We start from the raw sequence: 22,643 nt of genomic DNA, 5'->3' as shown, positions 1-22,643 counted from the left end.
TACTTTTACTGTCGCGACTTTAACTATATTTTGATGAGAATACTTTTCTACTTTTACTTGAGGAACATTTTGAATGCAGGACTTTTACTGTAACAGAGTATTCCTACACTCTGGTACTTCTACTTTTACTCAAGTACAAGACCTGAGTACTTCTACTTTTACTCAAGTACAAGATCTGAGTACTTCTACTTTTACTCTAGTACAAGATCTGAGTGCTTCTACTTTTACTCAAGTACAAGATATATACTTATACCACCTCCGTTTATAGCCTATGAAAAAAACTATTTGAAAACGAAGGCTAAAGCTAACGTTAGCAGATAGTGACAATGTATGCTAGTTAGCTAGCTCAACGATTCCTTAAATAATATTGTGACAGAAAAACTTTTCAGTGCACATCACGCTCTGCCGCTCCGACAGGGAGCTCTGCTCTGAACACCTGAACGGCCCGTTCTAACAGCTGTTCACCAGCGGTCCAGTCTGTGCCACAGTGACTCCGGACCACACAGTTAATATTAACGAACGCACCCATAGGTAATGTAGCTGCTGAAGCTAGACCCTCATCCCGGAGCAGCAGAGCCTTATTATACATCCATGAGCAGAGCCGACAGACAGGAAGACTCGAGCACACAGCTCGCGCTTCATTATAATATATAAAAAAACAACACCATGCGTGTCATGATGGCACATAACAGCTCGCGGCCGCAGATTACTCCGGGTCCCAGACCCCCCCCATACCCCAAAAATACTTTCATTGCAGATCTACATGAATCACACAAACAACCTATTTTGGATTCAAAACGGCGAATTTCGCCGAAAGGTGACACGTTTGCATCCCTGTACATTAATTTACAAATAGCAACCATTTAATATTAGCAGTGGAGTATGTAACTAAGAACATTTACTCAAGTACTGTACTTAAAGGTAGGGTAGGTAAGAATGGAGAAACCAGCTCGAGTGCGCTAGAATTTGAAAGTACGCAGCCGAAAAAAATCTGCCCCTTCCTTCAGACTTCCTTACAGAGCCCCTCCTCCAACACACATGAACGCACACATGACCAATGAGGGCACGAGATAAGTTTGTGCACGAGATGGAAGGCTGACAGGCAGGTAGGCCATCCAATTATTTAAAATAATTGGTCATGCTTTTTACAGCGCCATGGCTTCCACAGATGAAATTTTGTTATGTATTTATTTATTGTCAAAGCATTTAATGTATTCATTGCTAACGGGATGTTAAGAGCATTCCATGGAATATAACTAAAAGTGTTTCTGAAGTGAATTACCTACCTCACCTTTAAGTACTATTTTGACATACTTGTACTTTACTTAAGTATTTTCATTTGATCAAACATATTCTTTTACTCCACTAAAAATGTTTAACACTCATTGGGACTCGTTACTTTTTACATATAAAAACACATGGTATGTTTATATGATATGAATCAGTATGTTACCCAGTAATTTAAAAAGCAACTAAAACCGTCTCTACATAAAATAAGCAACTTTTACTCTTTGTCTTGTGTGTTAATCTCACGTTATGGTTTTCATGGCTTGGTTGTTCTGGAAGGTTTGGTCAACGGAGGTCAAGTTGCTATACGCAGGTAGTCGAGATATTGTAAGTGAAAACATATATCTTAGTATTGTAGGTCAATCAATCAATCAGTGTTGTTTGTATAGCCCAATCTTCTATATTACAAATGTGTCTCTATTATTATTAACGAGTCTTTATAGTTTGTTAAGCATGCAACACCATCTGTCCTTAGACCCTCGCAGTGGTCAACGAAAAACTAAAAAAGAAACCTCACAATTAATGGGAAAATATTGGAAGAAACCTCTGGGAGAGCAACCGAGGAGGATGCCTCTTCCAGGACAGACAGACGTGCAATAAATGTCATGTATAGATTAAAAAGATCTTAAAACAACAATATGGATGATCCAAATCTCAAACATGATAATGTGAAAGAAAATAATTAAGAGTCGATCCAGGAGGATGCCGAAGATCTTCCATAAGCCGTCAAAAAATATTAACGTAGGTGTTGCGACAACAGGCACGGCCACGACTCAAGATCCAGATGTAACCTTTAATCGAGTCAACCTGTCAGATGAGACACAAAAACTCCTGATGATGCCCCGGATGCTGAGAGTGCATTTTTTGGACATAAGTGCATACAGTTAAATAGAGGTGAGAGGTGAAAGATGAAAGTCCCCTGACAGTCTAAGCCTATAGCATAGTTCAAGGTTCAAGGCAAGCCTGAGCCAGCCCTAACTATAAGCTTTATCAAAAAGGAAAGCCGTTTGCCATCCGAACACACACTGGTAAATGGTGTTTGCTGACAACCAGCAAGACGTCTGCATAGCTGCCATGACCTAATCTCTTCTGGCAGCAGATCAGACGCTGCTGAGCCGGACGGTACAGAACAGGTTGATATAGGCCCCCATTTTACATACACACTGCATACACCCACATTCCTAATTCTAAGGCACCTCTTGAACTGCTTTCCAGCTTTGAACTGTACCATAAACTTCCACGAACGGTATGTCCGAGCATAACTGGACTCTATGTACTTCAATACAAACCTTTTTCCGAGGGCAACACGAAACCTTTTTGTCAACTAATCTATTTAACACATATACACACCAGGCCGATATCGGCCGTCTTGCGTTGTTGGGCGAAAACGGGTTCCTTGTCGCCCAAAGTTAATTTGGTGTGTCCCGAACTCTCGGCCGTGACACGCCTTATTTGGCCTTTCACGATCGACACCCGGCCGATTCAACATGTTGAATCGGCCGGGTGTTGGACACAAGCTATCGGGCCAAGAAACCACTCTGATCAGCTGTTCGGCTAGCAAATGAGAAGCGAAACGGAAGTGAGGGACGTAAACAAACGATTTAAATGTCCTCTCTTACCTTCCACACATAGCAGGGACATCTCTGATATCGGCGGGAGCGTCCCCGGCTGTCCTCTGCTGAGAGCTCCGTGATTTGTTTGGTCAAGTCCGGTTTTTCATCTCATCGTAAATTTAGCAAGAAGTGGCCATTATTACATTGCTGACTCAATAAACTACACACCCGCCAGAACACTGCGATCATCAGATGCAGGTCTATTAACTGTGATTTTATAGTATGTCTGCACTTTATGTGCTCATTTCATCATGCATGTATTTTTATATTCTAAAACATGTTTCGAACGGCACCCGCTATTTGTTTGTATATCAGTCTGTTCTTCTTCTCTGTCTTCCGGTTGTTGCCTATTTTGAATGACGAATACACACTACCGCCGCCTGCTGGTAAGGAGAGTTATTGCCACTCACGCATGCGCAGTTCGTACGTGCTCGGCTGTAGTAAAGCGGTGTATTTCAGTGCGACACATGGCCAATACGCAGGAGAACTCGTCGATGGATCTGTCGGTGTCGGATGTCGGCGAGTTCTCTGGTGACTGCCTGGTGTGTAAGACTGTACAGGGATACATAAATGATGGACATTTATGCCAAGAGGACAGTGGTCAACGTTAAAAAGAGCTACAGAGTTTTGTAAAATGTCTTTAGATGACTCCTAGTTTTAAGAATTGAAATTCCACTGTCATGAGACTCAGTGAAAACACCTGTAAAATGCACTTTTTTGCCCAATATGTGTTTCTTATAGGTAGATCAGCAATTTCACAAGCAAACATTTAGAATAATAATTGGGGGGGGCGGGGTTCGGTGCATTGCTCAAGGGCACCACAGCAGGGCCCAGGAGGTGAACTGGGACTTCTCCAAGTAGCAGTCCATACATACTCCATATTAAAGTCTGGTCGGGGACTTGAACCAGAGACCCTACGGCTCACAGTCCAAGCCCCTACTGACAGAGCCACTGCCGTGTTTTGTATGCTGTTTTTTTTTCCGCTCTTCGCATTTTTACACACACACACACACACACACACACACACACACACACACACACACACACACACACACACACACACACACATACGTGGTGAGGTTAATTGGCAGTGGTTTTGTTGCTGGCATGTGGCCCCGCTGATTTAAAAGAAGCAGGTGGGTCTTCTAGCTCCTGTGTGTTATCTGAGATCGCAATACTAACTTTTCTTCTTCTTCTTCATTTGTTGTTTAAGGGCGGCTGGCATTTTACAGCTTTTAGGTGCAATACCGCCCCCCGGATTATATATAGTGTAGTGGATACTGCCCTGAATGACAGACTTTTTTCCAACTCGTAAAAAAAAGGCGTATTCGTCGTCTGACTGCATGCACCGAACCGTGACGTCCGAACCGTGACGTACGGGACGAATACGGATACCGTTACACCCCTAATATATATATATAATATTTTTTTGGGCCAGAGGATGCCTTTATTTTAGATATATAGTGAAAGGGGGAGACAGAGGGAAGGACATTGCCCGTAATGCAGCGGTAACTGCATTTGGGCCACCAGCTCTAACCACTGAGCTATCCGGCAGTCCAAATATAATATTTCTGATGGTATTTATTTTTTCACAGGAAAGCCTAACTGGAAGATTTTGTTAATTCAGCTGTAGCTACACAAATTCAAAAACACAATAATTCCTGAACACAACAGAGTAGATAAAAGTTGTGGAGGGAGTTATCGCCAAAAGGTAACACAAATAAGGTCCTTCAGACTTCCGAGAAAGGGGAGTTATGTTTCCCTTAAAGGCAAAAACAAATAGTATGTTTAGACTTTGTGGTATTTAAACCATTCAAACAAAACCTTATATGGAATTTAAAGGAAAACATTTTACCTCCAACTTGACATTGACTTTTTGGGAAAAAAAGATGGGCTGGAAGCAATTTTACCTTCCAAGGTAAGACCTTTTTTGTCTAGAAGATGTGTGTGATCACAGATTACAGCAGAGTTGTGACCAGGCTTGGATTTTCGTCATTTTAGGGGCAAGGCCATTTGGCCTTTGGTGTCACACATTTTTTCAGGGCAGAAAGGCCACATGCCAGGGCACAAAGGCCATTGAGGAAAACATTTGGATTCAGAGCTTACTAATCAATAACTTCACTTTCTGATAAGAAAAACATGCGAATGACATGGAAAACAAATCACTTTTTTAATATCAATAATGTCAAACATTATATCATCATATAGGCCTATGCCTCCTTAGTATTACCGTATATCAAATTAAATACTCTACTTTGAATAATTAGTGTTTGGTATTTTTTCCATCTACTACTTCTCCCATTCACTAATCCGAAATCAAATCAAAAAATCTAAAATTCTATTAATATGTAACAAATATATTCCATTTCAGAGCAGAAGAAACAGCCTTCAAGGGTCAAACTCTGCACATAGATCATTCAGCAGTGTGTGTGTGGTGTGTGTGTGTGTTTTATCAACTCCTCACAGCTCCTCATATCTGTTCAGAAACTAGACAAAAGTTAAACAAGTACAAACCACAGACTGTCTGTGTCATGGCGAATACAGTCGCTGCTTTAATTCTGTCTTTAGGACGTTGTTGTGAGTTTGGACGGAGCAGATACAGGTTAGTTTAGCCTGATCTGATCGAATGGAGATTGCTCCATTCAGAGAACACGCATTTTAAAAGTTTTTCGCCTGCCGTCTTGTCTGCACACTTGTCAAAGCATGGTTTTTACTAACCATTATCAGTATTTAGTTACTTCGGCATCATTTTGAAACGTGTATTACAATTAAATCACGGTAAAATAGGTTCATTTTGTCGTAGTTGGTTTCCACCACAGTATTTACATGGATATAAGCCCTGCCCCCTCTCCAGCACGTCCTGTTTGAATGACAGCAGTAAACAAACAGCTGACAGCCGCGGTGAAACTCCAGCGGTGAGAGCGATGAGAATATTCGCATCGCATCCGTTGTGAACGCATCATAATGCAGTTCAGAAACCACTGTTCTGACGCTTTTTAAGCAACTTCGAGATTTTAACAGTATCAGGGGCTCACAGGCCATGGTGGCCGTATGACGTACAATTATTTTCGGGGCTTCACGGCCAGACCGAGGGGCAATGACGGCATGGCCATCATGGCCGCCGGTGAAAATCCTACCCTGGTTGTGACCCAGTTGTGGTTGGGCTTATCAACATGGGTGTTTCCCCCAACAAAGAGTTACTTGACAAGGTCAGAGAAGAAATGACCTAACTTAGCCTTATGGGTGTGTTCGGTCATGGTTGTCTTTATAAATAAGGCACTCGGTCAGCTCTGTGCAAAGTCACTGTTCCACACCACTGACTGTCACATTATCACCGGCTGAAGCTGTTTCCTTCAGAGGTCTTTAAACCTGGACGTTTAGTCAGGAAATGATCACTGAATGCCTGTGTTTTTCAATGGAAATGGGATAGCCTGCTTTACAGTGGCACCGCAGGTCTCTTGTCGGTTCCCCTAGACCCAACGTTGGCCATGTTGAGCCATTATTAGGCAGATACGGGCCCAAGCGTAATCGCCGTACTTCTGTATGCACGTGACTTTAAGTGTGTGAGTTGTCAGGGTTTTTTTGATGAAGGATTTTCCGATGCAAATGAAGGCCCTTTCTGTGAGTCTAAATATCTGCAGTCTTTCCTGAGGGACTTGCCCTTATAGCAAAATGTATAACTTATTTAACGTGATTGTCCTGTCCCCTAAAAATGTATGGGTAGCATAGGAAAGAACTCTGCAAGAAGTTCATCAGAACTAGGATAATAGACATTTATGGCCCCCAAAGGATTAACCCTATCCTTTTTGGATCGATTGAACAATTATTATACATTGTACTCAGATCTAATTGTCAGCTTTGCAAGATTTGATACCGGATTGCCATACATGATGTATAATCATAGTCACCAGAGAAAATTCACACTATTACCATTGTCAGATTGTCATTTTTACTATGATATTGACTGAATATGTGGCCCACAGAGGATAGTTGTCAATTTCAGTGATTACATGACTTTCCATTAATGCAACATTTAGATCAAACCATTTCTAAGATTACTACAGTATACTCGCCAGACTGTTATGGCATGTTCTGTGGATATTCATGCCCGCACAGGATGAACCTCAACACCACATGCAATAAGAGTAATTCCAACTCCGTTAAAAACTGTGTATCGCTAAGATGATGAAATCAGCCCCTGGTGGGTGACAGGACGGTCCTATATTATTCTATCATTCAATTCAATTCTGTCGGTGAGAAATATTTCACTTAACACTAGAACCGCGAGGGGTCGCAGATTGCATGAAGTATAAAAGATCGCTACCGTGAGTTACGTGCAAAGTGTCTCTCTATAAGGAACCGCAGTAAACAACAGGCGTTGCTATAGCAACACGTCATGTTTTTGCTCGAGATCAATAGCACGAAAATCACTGCATTTTCTATAAGGTAAATATTACCCGCTGGCGCTAATGGGTATGGATGACCGTTTTTTGGGCCATTTTTTCAATATGACTTCATATTGACCATTTCTAACAACAGAGGGTGCTACACAACACACTTTCAGGAAAAGTCACGGACTGGGAGACTTGAATATTTTTTGGAAAAAAAGTTACATACAATCAAGAAACAGCTGCGGGTAAAATGTACCCGTTGCCGGTTCAAGTGTTAAAGTCACAAGATGCTGAGGCTCTTCAGGCAAAAACAAATCTTCACAGTTCAGTTACTTTTGATGTCTGTTGACCTAAGAGGAATGAGAAGAAGCTGAAACATACAGAAACTTTGAATGAAGGCAGTAAACAGTGCTCAAGAACATGCTAAAGTAAAGTGATTGAAAGCATATGAAGCATATTAAGAAGGTCCTACAATATAAATAAAAACATGTGAGAAGTTGTGTAGTGAAACAGAAACTGGGTCCTTCCCTCTCTACATGCCTTATTGAGGTCATGTTTAGATAAAGGCTTACATAAAGCTTATCATATGTCCTGGGCTCTTTGTCTGCACTCTATGCAAGGTATTTTACTGCCAGTACGGCATGTCAGCAGGTTCTGTGTTATCATACTAGATGTTGGAAAATCTAAATGTCCCATCGATACAAATTATCCTGTTTCACTGTACCTGCTGCATAAAGACTTACCGAGTCTTTTTTTTCCTTCTCATCACGGCACAAATAAAATGTATCAAAAGGGTTTGACTGTATATGTTGAGGGTGTGTACATTCTAGTTTTCAGTGGTTTGTTATCACTGCAAGAGATTCCATACGCTTCTGTTACGTTCCCTCCAAATCTAGGGGTACGAAGGGGAGTAACAAAACACAGAAACGACCAGGCACGAGAAAAGAGAGAGGAAACTGATCTCTGAAGCCACAAAATGAGGTTTAATCAACCAATGATAGACAAACAGAAAACGGGCTTACCAGCCAACTTGCAAAGTAAACTATGGTACCAATATATGCTGGAACACATATCCTAGTAATTGATAAAACACAGGTCCCACACAGAGACGAAGACGCCGTGCTGCACCCATGCAGCCAGAGGAGAAGGAGAGAGGCCACTGCAGCCTTCCTCAGGTCCTTTAAGGAGGCCCTGATTGGGGATTGGGAGCACCTGGGGGAGAGGCTGCACCTGGAGACAATCAGGAAGAGAGAGACACACAAAAGCACCAACTGCGGCACATAAAGGCCCCTACACACCAGGCCGATATCGGCCGTCTTGCGTTGTTGGGCGAAAACGGGTTCCTTGTCGCTCAAAGTCAATTTGGTGTGTCCCGAACCCTCGGCCGTGACACGCCTTATTTGGCCTTTCACGGTCGACACCCGGCCGATTCAACATGTTGAATCGGCCGGGTGTCGGACACAAGCTATCGGGCCAAGAAACCACTCTGATCAGCTGTTCAGCTAGCAAATGAGAAGCGAAACGGAAGTGAGGGACGTAAACAAACGATTTAAGGCACAGGACAGCAGCTAAACACCAGCAGGTGATACTTAAAGACATCAAACATAGCCCTTAAATGTCCTCTCTTACCTTCCACACATAGCAGGGACATCTCTGATATCGGCGGGAGCGTCCCCGGCTGTCCTCTGCCGAGAGCTCCGTGATTTGTTTGGTCAAGTCCGGTTTTTGATCTCATCGTAAATTTAGCAAGAAGTGGCCATTATTACATTGCTGACTCAATAAACTACACACCCGCCAGAACACTGCGATCATCAGATGCAGGTCTATTAACTGTGATTTTATAGTATGTCTGCACTTTATGTGCTCATTTCATCATTCATGTATTTTTATATTCTAAAACATGTTTTCGATGGAGAGTGAAAATGGAACGCACATGCTATTTGTTTGTTTATATCAGTCTGTTCTTCTTCTCCGTCTTCCGGTTGTTGCCTATTTTGAATGACGAATACACACTACCGCCGCCTGCTGGTAAGGAGAGTTATTGCCACTCACACATGCGCAGTTCGTACGTGCTCGGCTGAAGTCTTTGCGGTGATTTCCATTGCGACACACGGCCAATACGCAGGGCCTTAACACCCCCCCCCCCCATAAAACGCACGTTATACTGCCCACAAGCAGCCAACACCGGAGCAACACATGGAACACACACATCACATGGAATACACACATCACTCACTGAACACAGATCCCCATTGCTCTGAGCCAGGTCCACACCCACCGCTTCAGAGACGGGAACACCCACACCCACAGCACTGTCACAGACGGACGCAGAACTTAACTGCAACTCACCACTCTGTCGCATCTCAACTGGGTGCCGGTCTTTTGGCTTTTCCACAGACCGCTTGGAAGCTGCCACCTGCTTCTTCCGAGCTACACACTCTGCCACTAGATGACCAGGGTCAAGACAAAAGAAACACAATCTCTTTTCCTTGGGTCCTGGAAGAGAAACAGAATGAGCATGTGTGGCACGCCTGTTACGAGCTTTCCGGAAACCAACACGATGAGGAGAATTGCTATGAGCCAAAACACCACTGTGTGATAGCACAATCCCTTCCACATCCGCCATAGTGGCAGCCTGCTTTCGCTTCAAAGCTGCACAGTCTGCTATCAAATGACCAGGGTTATGACAAAAAAAACAAGGCTTTTCTAGCTTGGGACCTGATACTGGAAAACTGGCACGGGGGACGTATGTGTCACGAGCTCTATGGTAAGAATCTCGCTGAGGGGGATCACGCTCTTGATGAGGGGGATCACGCTGAGAAAAAACGCTTTTATGTGTAAGTGCAAACTCATCTGCTAGAGTGGCAGCCTGCTGAAGGGTAGATACTTTTTGCTCATTTAAATGAACTACAGTACGCTCTGGTACAGTTTTTAAATTCCTCCAGCATCATTAGTTCACACATTAAAGTAATGTCATCCACTTTACAAGCTCTACACCACCTGTCAAAGAGGATTTTCTGCTCCCTCGCGAAGTCCACATAAGTCTGGCCAGAAGTTTTCTTCAGGCTGCGGAAACGCTGCCTGTAGGCCTCAGGCACAAGCTCATATGCCCTGAGAACAGCACCTTTCACATTGTCATACACCATACAATCCTCGACAGAAAGAGAAGAGCAAGCCTCCTGAGCCTTGCCGACTAGCTTGCACTGTACAAGTATGGCCCACACATCTTCTGGCCAGCGCAGAGCAGCAGCAATGCGCTCAAATGCACCAAAGAAGGTCTCCACTTCTGACTCACGAAAGACAGGGACCAGCTGAATGTTGCTACCAACATCAAAAGCAGTAGTAGAACCTGTCTGCAGCTCTAGCTGACGCATCCTGAAAGCTGTGTCTGCATCTAACTTTCTGATCTCCAGCTCCCTCCTGAGCTGAAAATCTCGCTCACGCTCCTTCTCCCACTGGAGACGAGCTAACCTCACTTTCAACCTGGCATCTAATTTAGAACCAGTATGAGAGGACTCACCCAACACAAGGGAGGCCATACTAAAACACACAAACTAATTTTCAACACTCACTTAAATCACCTCACTCAACAGGCAAAATATCTGAGGCTACACAAACATCGACTCTTCCAAATAACAAGCTTCCCCAGATCCTGCCTACCACAACTTACCTACCTATCTTCTGGAGCGTGCCGGGCTCGAGGCGACTTTAAAGGCAAACATCAGCGGCCGAAACCCTGAAACGCCTGCCCCCAACAGGGACTAAATCCCCACCCAGGATTACCCCGAAAATAAAAAAGGCAAAATAATAAATGAGTGCCTGAAGGAAAGACTGATTGAGCCCAGCTAGACACTCCCCTGTCTAAACTGAGGAAGCTGTTAAACAGTAAGAGACTTCACAGCCAATGCTACACTTATATACACACACACACACACACACACTACTGCTCACCACCAAACACAATATCAACAAACAATCAAATACTCACTCTTTGTCTCAAAGATCGGACGAGCCCCCATTTGTTACGTTCCCTCCAAATCTAGGGGTACGAAGGGGAGTAACAAAAGACAGAAACGACCAGGCACGAGAAAAGAGAGGAAACTGATCTCTGAAGCCACAAAATGAGGTTTAATCAACCAATGATAGACAAACAGAAAACGGGCTTACCAGCCAACTTGCAAAGTAAACTATGGTACCAATATATGCTGGAACACATATCCTAGTAATTGATAAAACACAGGTCCCACACAGAGACGAAGACACCGTGCTGCAGCCAGAGGAGAAGGAGAGAGGCCACTGCAGCCTTCCTCAGGTCCTTTAAGGAGGCCCTGATTGGGGATTGGGAGCACCTGGGGGAGAGGCTGCACCTGGAGACAATCAGGGAGAGAGAGAGACACACACACAAGCACCAACTGCGGCACGTAACAACTTCAAATAACCAAGCCAAATGGCTGAAACAGCACGTCGGAGACTTGTTTCAAAACGCTTGGGTACATTCAAGGTATATGTGATCTATAGAGCACAGGAAATAAATACAGGAAATGAGCATGAAACGCTAAGTATAATGGTTGAGGTGTCAGAAGTTTTTGGCATCGGCCTAGGCACGTAGGAAAAGACAAACTGCAGTCTTGACAGATTTCTGTTTCTGCATTTCAGGCTGGTATGGGCACTTGAGGACTTGTCAATTACTGAACAATATGCATCATTCATTTGAATTTCCTCAATTTCAAACTCAAGCTGGTTCCAAAATGATGCACAAGACCTTCAAGTTGTAGTTTAATGCGTTGGATTTTACCTGGAAAAAAACATTGTTTGGAATTTTCAACGTTGAATTTTGATTTAACATGGGACACAAACGTTGGCCTCTTAGGTGGAAGCCCTGAGTTTGTTTCTTCACGCAAAGAGATACGTGGAGCGCCAAAATGTGATGGTTGGGGCCAATGCCCAAGCTGCCATAATCGATGAGTTGGGAGAGAGAATGTCCTGTTTTGGTTTCAATCATTCATTTTTATCTTATTTGAACACAGTTGTATTTTTTGCATTCTCAGGTAGTTCATGAACATAAAACAATGGGCCCATTTTTTTCAATGAAACAAACTCAAAACAAATGATTTATTGTTGTATTGTCGGACGTTTTGATTATAAAGCATCCCATTTTAATGCTCTCTTCATCTCTCTTTCTTCCTCTCTTGCAGATGTTCAGCAGTGCAGAGCAAACTCCAGGGTGGTGAATCTCTACAAAGTTATTCCTGTGTTTAAGTGCGAGCATCCCAGAGGTGTCTTGTGTGTCATCAGGACCTTGAGACACACCCACAGGCACACACAAACACACACACACTGATGCTCAGCCCCTCCTTTTTACAGTAGACCTGGCAGACCTCTAACCTCTGAAAGATTGATGAGGTCCTGTCCAGGCAGAGCCCTGGCACAGCGTTGATAAGGCAGCTTTAATTTCACCACATTTTTATCCCTCGGCCATTCCTTTATTATCCTCTCTTCCTCCATGCTGGGCAATGCGAGGGCTGGCTTTGAAGGGTGAGAAAGGAGTATGGCACATCAAGGCCACTGGGCGAGGAGGACATTGCTTTAAGAAACAGGAACAATGAAATGCCTCGTAAATGATAGTTATTTTTTCCTCATGTGGGACAGCCGTGTGGTAGCCAAGCATGAGCCTAGTGTTGGCATGTCACTGTCAAACTGTTGGAGCTGGAACATAGTTAAACTACAGAGGGACACTCAGAGCTGAGAGTTGCTTCACGCAAACACACACACACACACACACACACACACACACACACACACACACAGGACAATGTGCAACATCTCATTCTGTAATGTGGACAGTAAGGTGGACCAGTTCTTCCAGCCCACGCTCTACATCATCGTCATCGTTCTGGGGCTGCCCACCAACTGCATGGCCCTGTGGGCTGCCTATATGCAGGTGAGGACACACATGCGTGCATGCACACACATACACAAACATACACCAGCCACTGGTTCTGATAGCAATTCTGAATTGACAAACCTTTAGCCAAAGCATTGAGAGTCGCTGTCACAGAGAGCCACTGTGATCACCCTCTGTATAATGTGTGCTACACAGGGCATATACTCATATGGCAGTATTCTTGCTGCGAGCACTATGTGTCCCTGCAGTGATGACCCTGTCCACTATCTCAGATTCCTGTGAAACTCCTAGAAATTGGCTTCTGCATGCTTTAGTAAAATATATTTCCTTCGTCCTCACCAAACCTAAACAACGAGTGCAGAACATTTGTCATTGTGTGCCGTAACACCGAGGTAGAGATGGTTCTTACTGATGCCTAGAGGTCTCGAGTCACCTCCTTTGCCTTTTCTCTTCAATGCAACCCATGGTAAAAATGTGCGCTGGAATAACGTGAGGAATTCGGGAAAAAAAATCCTTATTTTATCATTTGCGTAAAAAAAATGTCAGACATGAAAAGGTTTCCAGATGAATCATGTGCGTTAATGGATTAATGTTGACAACCTTAAAAATGTCCCTAGTTTGCTGAGAGTTTAATGAATCTTTTAACACATTTTATATATTTTCAAAGTTTCGGCAATGTAAACTAATTTCAAAGGCATTTAGAATTATAGCTGAACTTTAGTTCGGCTTAGATTTGACTTAGAAAACCCCAAAACAGGAACGTAATAAACGTATATAACAATTATTTATCTCAATATTGTTATTAAGTTTGTGTAACATGACCCCTTGGAGTAGACATAATGTTCACACTCTTACACAAAAGACATTGTTTAGGTTGCTCGTCTGCTTGCCTCTCTATCTACTAATCTCCTGACAGTCTGACTATCACTGAGTCATTTTTAACTACATATTCTGCTCAGTGCTCTGAATCCTGAAGTCTAGAAATGTTTGAAAATCTGAAGAAGCTACTCCGTCCCCTGTATGTGCCTGACAGTCTTATTACCTACAGTCACCAGAGGACTGGGGATATTTTCCCATAAGGCTTAAAACATTTCCAGTGTTTCCCACAGACTTGTCAGTTTACTTTGGCAGCAGCAAACAGAATTGTTATTGACTTTTCATTCAAGCAAGTTCACCAGCTCACAAAGGAGTGACATTTCAACGTAGCGCTCTGCTTCCATCTCAGCATCGAGGTCGTTTCTCAAACGTTTAAACTCCAACTTTTTACATTCAGTTTGAGCCTTGGCCCTAACATGGCATGATTTACCAGGTGTGCTGTGTGATAGGTGCATCATGGGTATACTGAAAACACCATTCAGTTCTCTGCAGCAATAATTGCATTGATAAGAGCATAGGCTTTATATAAAAGCACACGTAGTAACTGTGACATCAACCATTGGCAGTTTTAAAGCATTCAGTGTTTTGGTGTTTGCCATATTGTTTTTTTAATGCAACCGAACATGCCAGGACATTTTTAGTTGCAGGTGACTATCACAAACTGTAATAAACACATTGCTAAATGGTTAAAGTTGCAAGACGAAAACACGGAAAACTCAGACCTGTCAATCACAGGGCAGCCCCGCACTAAATGCAAACGCTGCTTCATCCTGTATTTTCCTCTAAGTGTGAATTATTATTATTTACAAAATGTACATCATGTCTATTGAACAAAACTTGAAACTAGCAATTGATATAATTAACTCATCAATAAAATGTGTACTCAGGTAAGGAATAAAGTGAAAAGTAAGGTCATTTTCTCATAGACTTCTAACAACAAGACTTCTTTTTGCAAACAGTCGACTCACCCCCCCTGGTCATTACAATTATTGCAAGTTTATGACATTTCTACATTGGCTTTTCTTTTCAGACACAGAGGTTGCCGCCTGGCTTATAGCCACTAACGTCATTATTGAACAAAGCATTAACATAGTTGGCGCGCTGTTTATTTACCAGGGCAGTTCTGCCTAAATATTAACATTGCAATATCAATACTGCATGGGAAACAGAGTTATCTCACAGTGGCTTGATTCCAATCCAAGTACGGATAAATACAATTAGGAAACGTAATAGATGATTTACTGTACAAGCCCTCGTTGTGGTTGTACGTCCCTAATGCACAGTTTCTACCAAGTGCTCTTCAACAATAATAGATTCAGCCATATCAGTTCTTTGAAGACTGCATTTTTTATTATGTTTTGACATTCAGGAAGTCAAATGATTTGCAGATGATTACAATACACTCATCATTTGCATTTTATTTAGTTTTGCAAAAATGGAAACATGTCTTGCCTCAAAATCTTCTCACTGACTACCTTTTATGCAAAAGCACAGAAGTTGAACAAAACACTCTTGACCCTCTCTATCATTGTACATGATATTATCCATAAACTTGAAATCTTCATCCCTTTCCCATCTCATCTTCTTCACATTCCTCCATCCAGGTAAAGCAACGCAATGAGCTTGGCATCTACCTGATCAACCTGTCAGTGGCTGACCTCCTCTACATCATCACTCTTCCTCTGTGGATCGACTACTTCCTGCAGCACGATGACTGGATCCACGGTCAGGAGAGCTGCAAATTGTTCGGCTTCATCTTCTACACTAACATCTACGTCAGCATCGCCTTCCTCTGCTGTATCTCACTGGACAGATACCTGGCTGTGGCATATCCTCTGCGCTTTGCAAAGGTCCGACGAATCAAAACAGGTATGTTGGGTTTTTTCCTTAAATATTAAAGCCATCCTAAAACAAATGCTGATAGATACATCTGAAATAAAATACTTATTGGTAGAGAGGCAACTAACTTTTCAATAACACAAAAGTCAGTACAATTTCATTTTCTGTTTTGGCAGGATAAAGATAGGTCATGTGACCATTAGTTCCCGAAACTGTGCGGCCGCTGAGCCCTGAGAGGATGTGCGTCTTCAAACTTGAGATTCCTTGACATAACAGGAAATTCAAGTTTGTGTAGAGATAAGATCACTTCCATTGCAAAATAAGTTTATAAATAACTATTTGAACAATGTCTACTAAAGTAATTACTTTTATTAAAACGTAATGATGCGTGGCTTAAGCCAAGAACATGGTCATGGCCCCACTCTAACTTTTCTAGAAACAAAAAATGATGTTATTGAGAGCATATATTAGATCCCAATTGGAAATGCATTTTGGATGAAAACTCTTCATATGGGTGAAAGTGAGGCAGTAAAATACAATTTTATAATATAACTATATTCTCATTGATGACAATATTATTGAAAACAGACAAAATGAAGGCCTACTGTTTGGTGAAATGAATGATTACTAAGGTTGGTACTTGGTGTACAAGTGTCCGTCGCAGATTGAAAAGACGTAGATTCCCTATTAGCTGTGTTTGTGTGTCTTTTTTCCTCCAATACAGTACAATATTTACACAGAGGTTTCTGAAAAGTTGATTATTTATCACTCCTCTTCTTTCCTTTCTTCTCCCAACCTCCCACAGCGGTCATGGTCAGCGCCATGGTGTGGATTATTGAGATCGTAGCAAACTCTGCTCCTCTCTTCCACGATGAGCTCTTCCAGGACCGGTTCAACCACACGTTCTGCTTTGAGAAGTATCCCATGCAGGACTGGGTGGCAGGGATGAACCTCTACAGGACATTTCTGGGCTTCCTCGCTCCATGGACAGCCATGCTTGTGGCCTACCGTGGGATTTTAGCAGCAGTGCGCTGCAACGTCTCAACAGAGCGTCAGGAAAAGGCCAAAATTCAGCGTCTGGCTTTGAGTCTGATACTGATTGTTTTGCTCTGCTTTGGACCGTATCACATCCTGCTCCTGGTGCGGAGTGTGATGTTTCTAAATAAGCCATGTGACTGCGGCGCAGAGGAGAGCCTGTTTGCAGCCTACCATGTGTCGTTGGCACTGACCAGCCTCAACTGCGTCGCCGATCCCATTTTGTACTGTTTTGTCAACGAGGGGGCCCGGCACGATGTCGCCCGAGCGCTCTCAGCTTTACTTTCTGCAGCTTGCTTCAAGGGCTCCTCTTCCTCACCATCGCACGGGGACATACTCAACGCTGGTTCAGTGACTATGGAAACGCCGCTGGCAGCAAAGAAGCAGCCTTGTGTATACGCTGATGGAGCAAAGACCAGCAGCTACAAGACCGAACTGGTGGCTCTGAAGGAGGAGTGTCTACAGATGACTATCCTCAGTGTTAGGAAGACTTAAACCTGAAGCCTGCTGTCAGAGGTCCAAACTCTGTATCTCAGGGGATGGAGAAAGCCCTGAGAGGGTCCAATGTCTTCTGGCCTGAGATGAGAAGCATTTTCTGAGGCTGTGTGTGATTTGCCTCAACATTTCCATTAAATGGCATTGACAAGCCAGAAGTGTAATGAGATTCCTGAAATAAACAAGACATATTGTCTGTTGTCACGGTAGCAGCCTGTGCTAGATTGAAATGCTCACACATCTGAAAGCAATGTTGTTTTAGTTTGGTCTTAGGTTGGCACTTGGACATGGTGAGGCAGTAAAATGCCTCAATGATGTGAATCCAAAAATTACACATTCCAATTCCAGGTTCCAATTCCAGTTCTGAACTCCAATTCCAATTTTGGGTTTCAATTCCAATTCTAAATTCCAATTCTAAATTCCAATTCTAAATTCCAATTCTAAATTCCAATTCCAATTCCAATAAATGTTTCCACATTTCAAACATGACTATCTTTTGTGCCGCAACATTTTTAGCACTTCTGACATTGACAGCTTGTCAGGCTCAGTTCTTTGTTGGTGATTTGGTTCACAGTTCATGCTAATGTTAGCATGTTAGCATGCTGTATCATCATCAATCCCAGAGTGCAACTGAGGCTGACAAGGAGTCAGTCATAAGCTTTAAAGGATATTCTGAAGTAGTGTTTGACCAGAGTTGAAGTGACCTTCTGGTGGCGCTAAATGAAAAGTCAGGGGATCACATAAGTCCTCAGGATTTAGACCAAAAATGTCTGTACCAAATCCATCCAGTAGATGTAGATATGTCAGTGTGGAGCAAAGTATTGTACCAACAGATCAACAGAACAGCTGGGCCAGCAGTTATTTACAATGCCATAGGAAGATGTGCTTGAATATTTAAGTGGAATTATTCAAAAAGACCACATTCTGCATGGATGAGTATTTTTAGTGGGCTGAGAAGAGACACCTCTGAAGTGAGACTGCATGGACAACCAACCTTGACAAAGGGCACATTAAGAAGATTGGGGCCTGACACCCTGATGCACCACTGTGGAATATGGAAAAAGAACAGAAAGTAATCAAAGATTGTATATTACTGTTCGATAAATCGTTTTTTAATGCTTGTTGGAAATGTCTTAACCGTTTTGAATAAATATTGAAGCCTATAAAGTACCTCAGCTTGTTAACTGTGACAGCAAAAAGGCTTAGAGTAGATGTGTCTCTAATGTAATGTGAGCAATGTTTTTTTCTTCTTTTTTTACCATAGGCAGCAAAATAATCACACTGAAAAAAAGTCAAAAACCAACGCCTGCATTCAGCTCAATTTGAAAGTCAAATGTATCAGTTTTTTAAACTCCATTACGTTGAAAGCACTGAAGCGCAGAAAACAACCTCTTCCAACCTCCGAGACAGCAGCCACAGTTCACCGGATATCGATTAGTTCCCAAACTTCCTAAATATACTTTTATACAAAAGAATGTATCACATAAATTAAACTAATTAAATAAAAAGTTTCATAACTTCAGTTTTTGTGTATTCTTTCTGGATTGAAGCTACAATCCTGGCTACTGGGAGTCTGCCTTTTTGGAAAATACATTGACATGTCAAAAGTGTAATGTACAAATTAAGACATACTTTTGTTGATATCCATATAAAACTAACCCTAACCCTAACTGTATTTCCAGTGGTAAGAACTGTGGCAGCAGTCTACATGGTAGTGTTTTATTTAACACTAGTTTTATTTATTTTTTACTGCAAGTATGCCTTTCCTTTTTTAAGTGAAGCTGTATTAGCTGCCATACATTTAATGTACTATCTGATTCACTTGATGTTGAGTAAGAGCTAGAGCCTGGAAAAAAGGGATCTTCAAATATTTTCCTGTGATGCGCGTATTTCCAGGATTTCACAACACTGACCTGAGAGATTTTCCCTTTTTAAATTGGCAGCATATTTTCACAAAAAACACAAATATCACATTTTTTTGGCAGACGGAATCCCCAAACTAGATCGATATCTACTTCTTCAAAAGAACACTACTGTACATAAAGATAGGATAGTTGTCATTGCTCCTATGTGTACTTTTTCTTTTGAAAATCAGTGGTAATAACATTTCAACAAATTGTCTGTTTATAGGTTGTCCTGCTGTATGTTCAGATTTATAACGACGTACAAACAGTTCTTATGGGAATGCAAGTACGTCTGAAATAACTCCCTTCCCACACAGCGATTTCGTGTTAATAAGCAACCAGTGTCTATGTTACAGTTCCACAGGCCTACAATTATGTTTTACGGCTGTTTTGGAAACCTTTATTTTTTTGTTGTCTTGGCACAAAGCATTCATCTACTCAGTTTCGATGATGTTAAGGCAGGTTTTCTAGACACTTTAAATCATCAGTCTAAAGCAGCCTAAACGCTGCTGTGAACCATTGCTTTTGTTGTGCATCTGCATGTCAGTGTGACAGAGGAGGTCCCAGGCTTTAAAATATGTTTTTGTACACCAAAAATGTCAGTGAGAAATAAATGATGCATACCGAACCATGGATCCCAGTGTGTGTTTTTTTTGTTTGCCATCTACAAGCGGAAAAAGCTGCATGGAAACAGAAGCTGTAATCCATTTTAAAGGGAAATTAACTCAAGCAGTCACACTGTTTTTCATCATATTGTCTTCTGATGAATATTCTCTTCCACATCTCCTCTTTGGTTATAACAACTGTGTAATCTGACTGAAATTGCTGAGATTTGGGAAATATATTATATAGGTTAAATAAAGTCAAAGATGTGCTTCAGTTCCCACCAAGGGCTGGCCAGGGGGGGGGGGTGGTTAGGGTTAGGGTTAGTAGGGTAAGAAAGAATCATTTGTACATTTTTGAAGTGACGAAAAATAAGCAAATGTTTTGATAATTTACTTATTCATTTTCAGTTCTATGCAACATTTTCAGAAGACCTTGGATTTTTTAACTGGATCTGCAGCGATGATGAAAAATAATCGGCAACTGATTGGTTAATATTTAATTTTTGTGCACAGTTGGTAGAAAATGCTGTTTTCAGCTTCTCAAATATGACAATTTTCGACTTTTCTCTATTTCATATAATATTAAACTGGTTGGATGCGCCAGACTTTATAGGAAGCACGCTGAGATCTGAACATGAAACCTATCAGTGAGATGGCAGAGCATAAAAAAAAACTGTTCATGATGCATGTCAACGGCCTTGACAAATCGAGGCCGGGCTCTCGTGGACTAAGTGCTACAAATCACACACTTTGGAACAAGAGCGCTGCACATTCCTGCAACTCTGCAAGTATCCCCCGGTAACAGTGCTGACCAGCAGCCTGGACAGCAGTTTGGGATGCTGCCAGCACAAAGTCACCTTCTTCACTCCTCACTCGGTCCTGTTCACTCCCAGAGCCGCACCGCTAATGAATGACATGAAGGACAAACTGTACAATACTTGAACGTGTCTGGTGTGTCTATTTGCATGTGTTTAAATTAGCTCATTTGTGCGTGTCCTTTCTATTGTTACCCCGCACATCAGAGGGAATGCTATACTTACAACCTGTCCTCATGGGGGTGGACACATTCACACTGTGTTATACAAGATGACAGTGTGTTCCTGTAGGTGTGTGAGGAAGAAAGCAAGGACATAGCTATAAAGAAGTAAGAATGGAACTGTGCAGCATGCAAGGATGAGCGTATTTAGAATGCAAGCAAAGAAGAGAAAAGGGAGTGCTCACAGGAGTTCTTGAGAGGAGAAAAAGGACATAACTCTCTGAGGGAACATTGTCTTTCGCCCTCTATGCTTCACTGCTCACCTCCACTATAGATCTGACTCTATATATAACAGCTGTTATAACCAAAAGCTCACCTTTTTACGACAGTGATTTATTATCGGGGGATGATACCGAAACACCTCCGTAAAATTCAACTTATTTTAGACCCTACACGTTATAGCTTTAAGATTATTGCAAAATGTATGGGCATATAAAGAATGTTGTCTTCTATAGGCTAGTTGCATAATGCCACTATGAAGTGTGTATTTGACTGATAGCATAATGATTTCCTTATTTATCTGATTTAGCTTATACTCCCCTTTGTGTTAAAGGTTCATATTACTAGTTAGTGTCTCTACTGTGACATGTCTCCATGCTTTAATGTTCAAAAAGCTCTTTATTTTTCTCATACTGCCTGTGCTGCAGCACCTCTTTTCACCCTCTGTGTGAAACCAGAGCCCAGTCTGCTCTGATTGGTTAGCTGGCCGGTTCTGATGTGATTGGTCGACCGCTTAGAGATATCCCGCCCCTTATCCTATCACCTACAATGTGTTGGAGCTCTGGCCAATAGAAGGGCGAGTATTATAGTGATGTCACTATGTTCCTGTAAACAAGTAGTCATATTGAGGCGTTTCAGGCAGGGGGGGTGGGAAGGAGAGAAACTCCTTCTGGAGGGAGATGTAAAGGTGTTAGCCTTTGCAGACCATTTACATGTATTTTATTTATTTGCATGACAATTGAAAAATTACAAATATTTCAATCTAAAATAGTTTTCACTAAAATATCAGAATATGAGATGCACCAAGAAGACTTGCCTGATAATATAAGTATCTTGTATACAAAAATAGGCCTTTTATGAATCTGTCATCCCTCAAAAATATAACACAATTTAAATCTTAAAGGGCCCATGTCATGGCCATTTCTACTGATCATAATTCCATTGTTGAGGTATACTAGAATAGATTTAAATTGTGCAATTTTCCAAACTCACATTGGTTTCTCATACAGCATCTCTGTATAGTATGTGTATTCACCGGTATTCACTCTCTGTCCTAAACGGCTTGTTAGAGCTCCTGCCCCCCCCCTCCTTGTGAGCCCAGTGTGCTCTGATTGGTCGGGACGTTGAGAGACTCGTTGCTGCGATCTGCTGCGAGGAGCGGACAGGCTTCCGGGTCGGCGATACAGCGAGAACAAGCTAAACTCATCCTGAGCACACACAAACACTCACAGCCGAAGTAAAAACAATATGTGTGGCTTGATATTGAGTAAGAAAAAGGTTTATAACGCTGTGAGAATGGGTCTGCGGAGAGCATTTCTCCGCGATCCTTAGCAGCCCGAAAAACGTTTACCCATTTAAACAGTCGTGGTAGATACCTTGTTTGTTTTAAACATCATAAATACACAAACAATGAATACTTACAGGTTGTGTACCCGAA

At 42.1% G+C, this 22,643-nt stretch overlaps 1 protein-coding gene across 2 annotated transcripts in view; it reads left to right on the top strand.

The window, feature by feature from the left end:
* The window catches only part of gpr4 (G protein-coupled receptor 4), a 92,326-nt gene extending 73,363 nt beyond the window's left edge, over positions 1 to 18,963 (top strand). The window contains exons 1-4 of one of the 2 annotated variants that reach the window (XM_034115804.1): positions 11,715 to 11,792; positions 12,487 to 13,232; positions 15,677 to 15,941; positions 16,717 to 18,963. In XM_034115804.1, coding sequence (XP_033971695.1) covers positions 13,104 to 13,232; positions 15,677 to 15,941; positions 16,717 to 17,441 — 1,119 coding nt within the window. In that variant the 5' untranslated portion in view covers positions 11,715 to 11,792; positions 12,487 to 13,103 and the 3' untranslated portion in view covers positions 17,442 to 18,963. Of the gene's footprint in view, positions 1 to 11,714; positions 11,793 to 12,486; positions 13,233 to 15,676; positions 15,942 to 16,716 lie in introns of those variants that run through there. The other variant, XM_034115803.1, reaches the window with a different exon arrangement.
* Positions 18,964 to 22,643: the final 3,680 nt, after the last annotated feature.

This window comes from Trematomus bernacchii, unplaced genomic scaffold (assembly GCF_902827165.1).
Source record: "Trematomus bernacchii unplaced genomic scaffold, fTreBer1.1, whole genome shotgun sequence".
In the NCBI taxonomy this organism is placed as follows: Eukaryota; Metazoa; Chordata; class Actinopteri; order Perciformes; family Nototheniidae; genus Trematomus; species Trematomus bernacchii.
The sequence above is the reverse complement of the archived record's forward strand: the minus strand, read 5'-3'. Positions and strand labels throughout refer to the sequence as shown.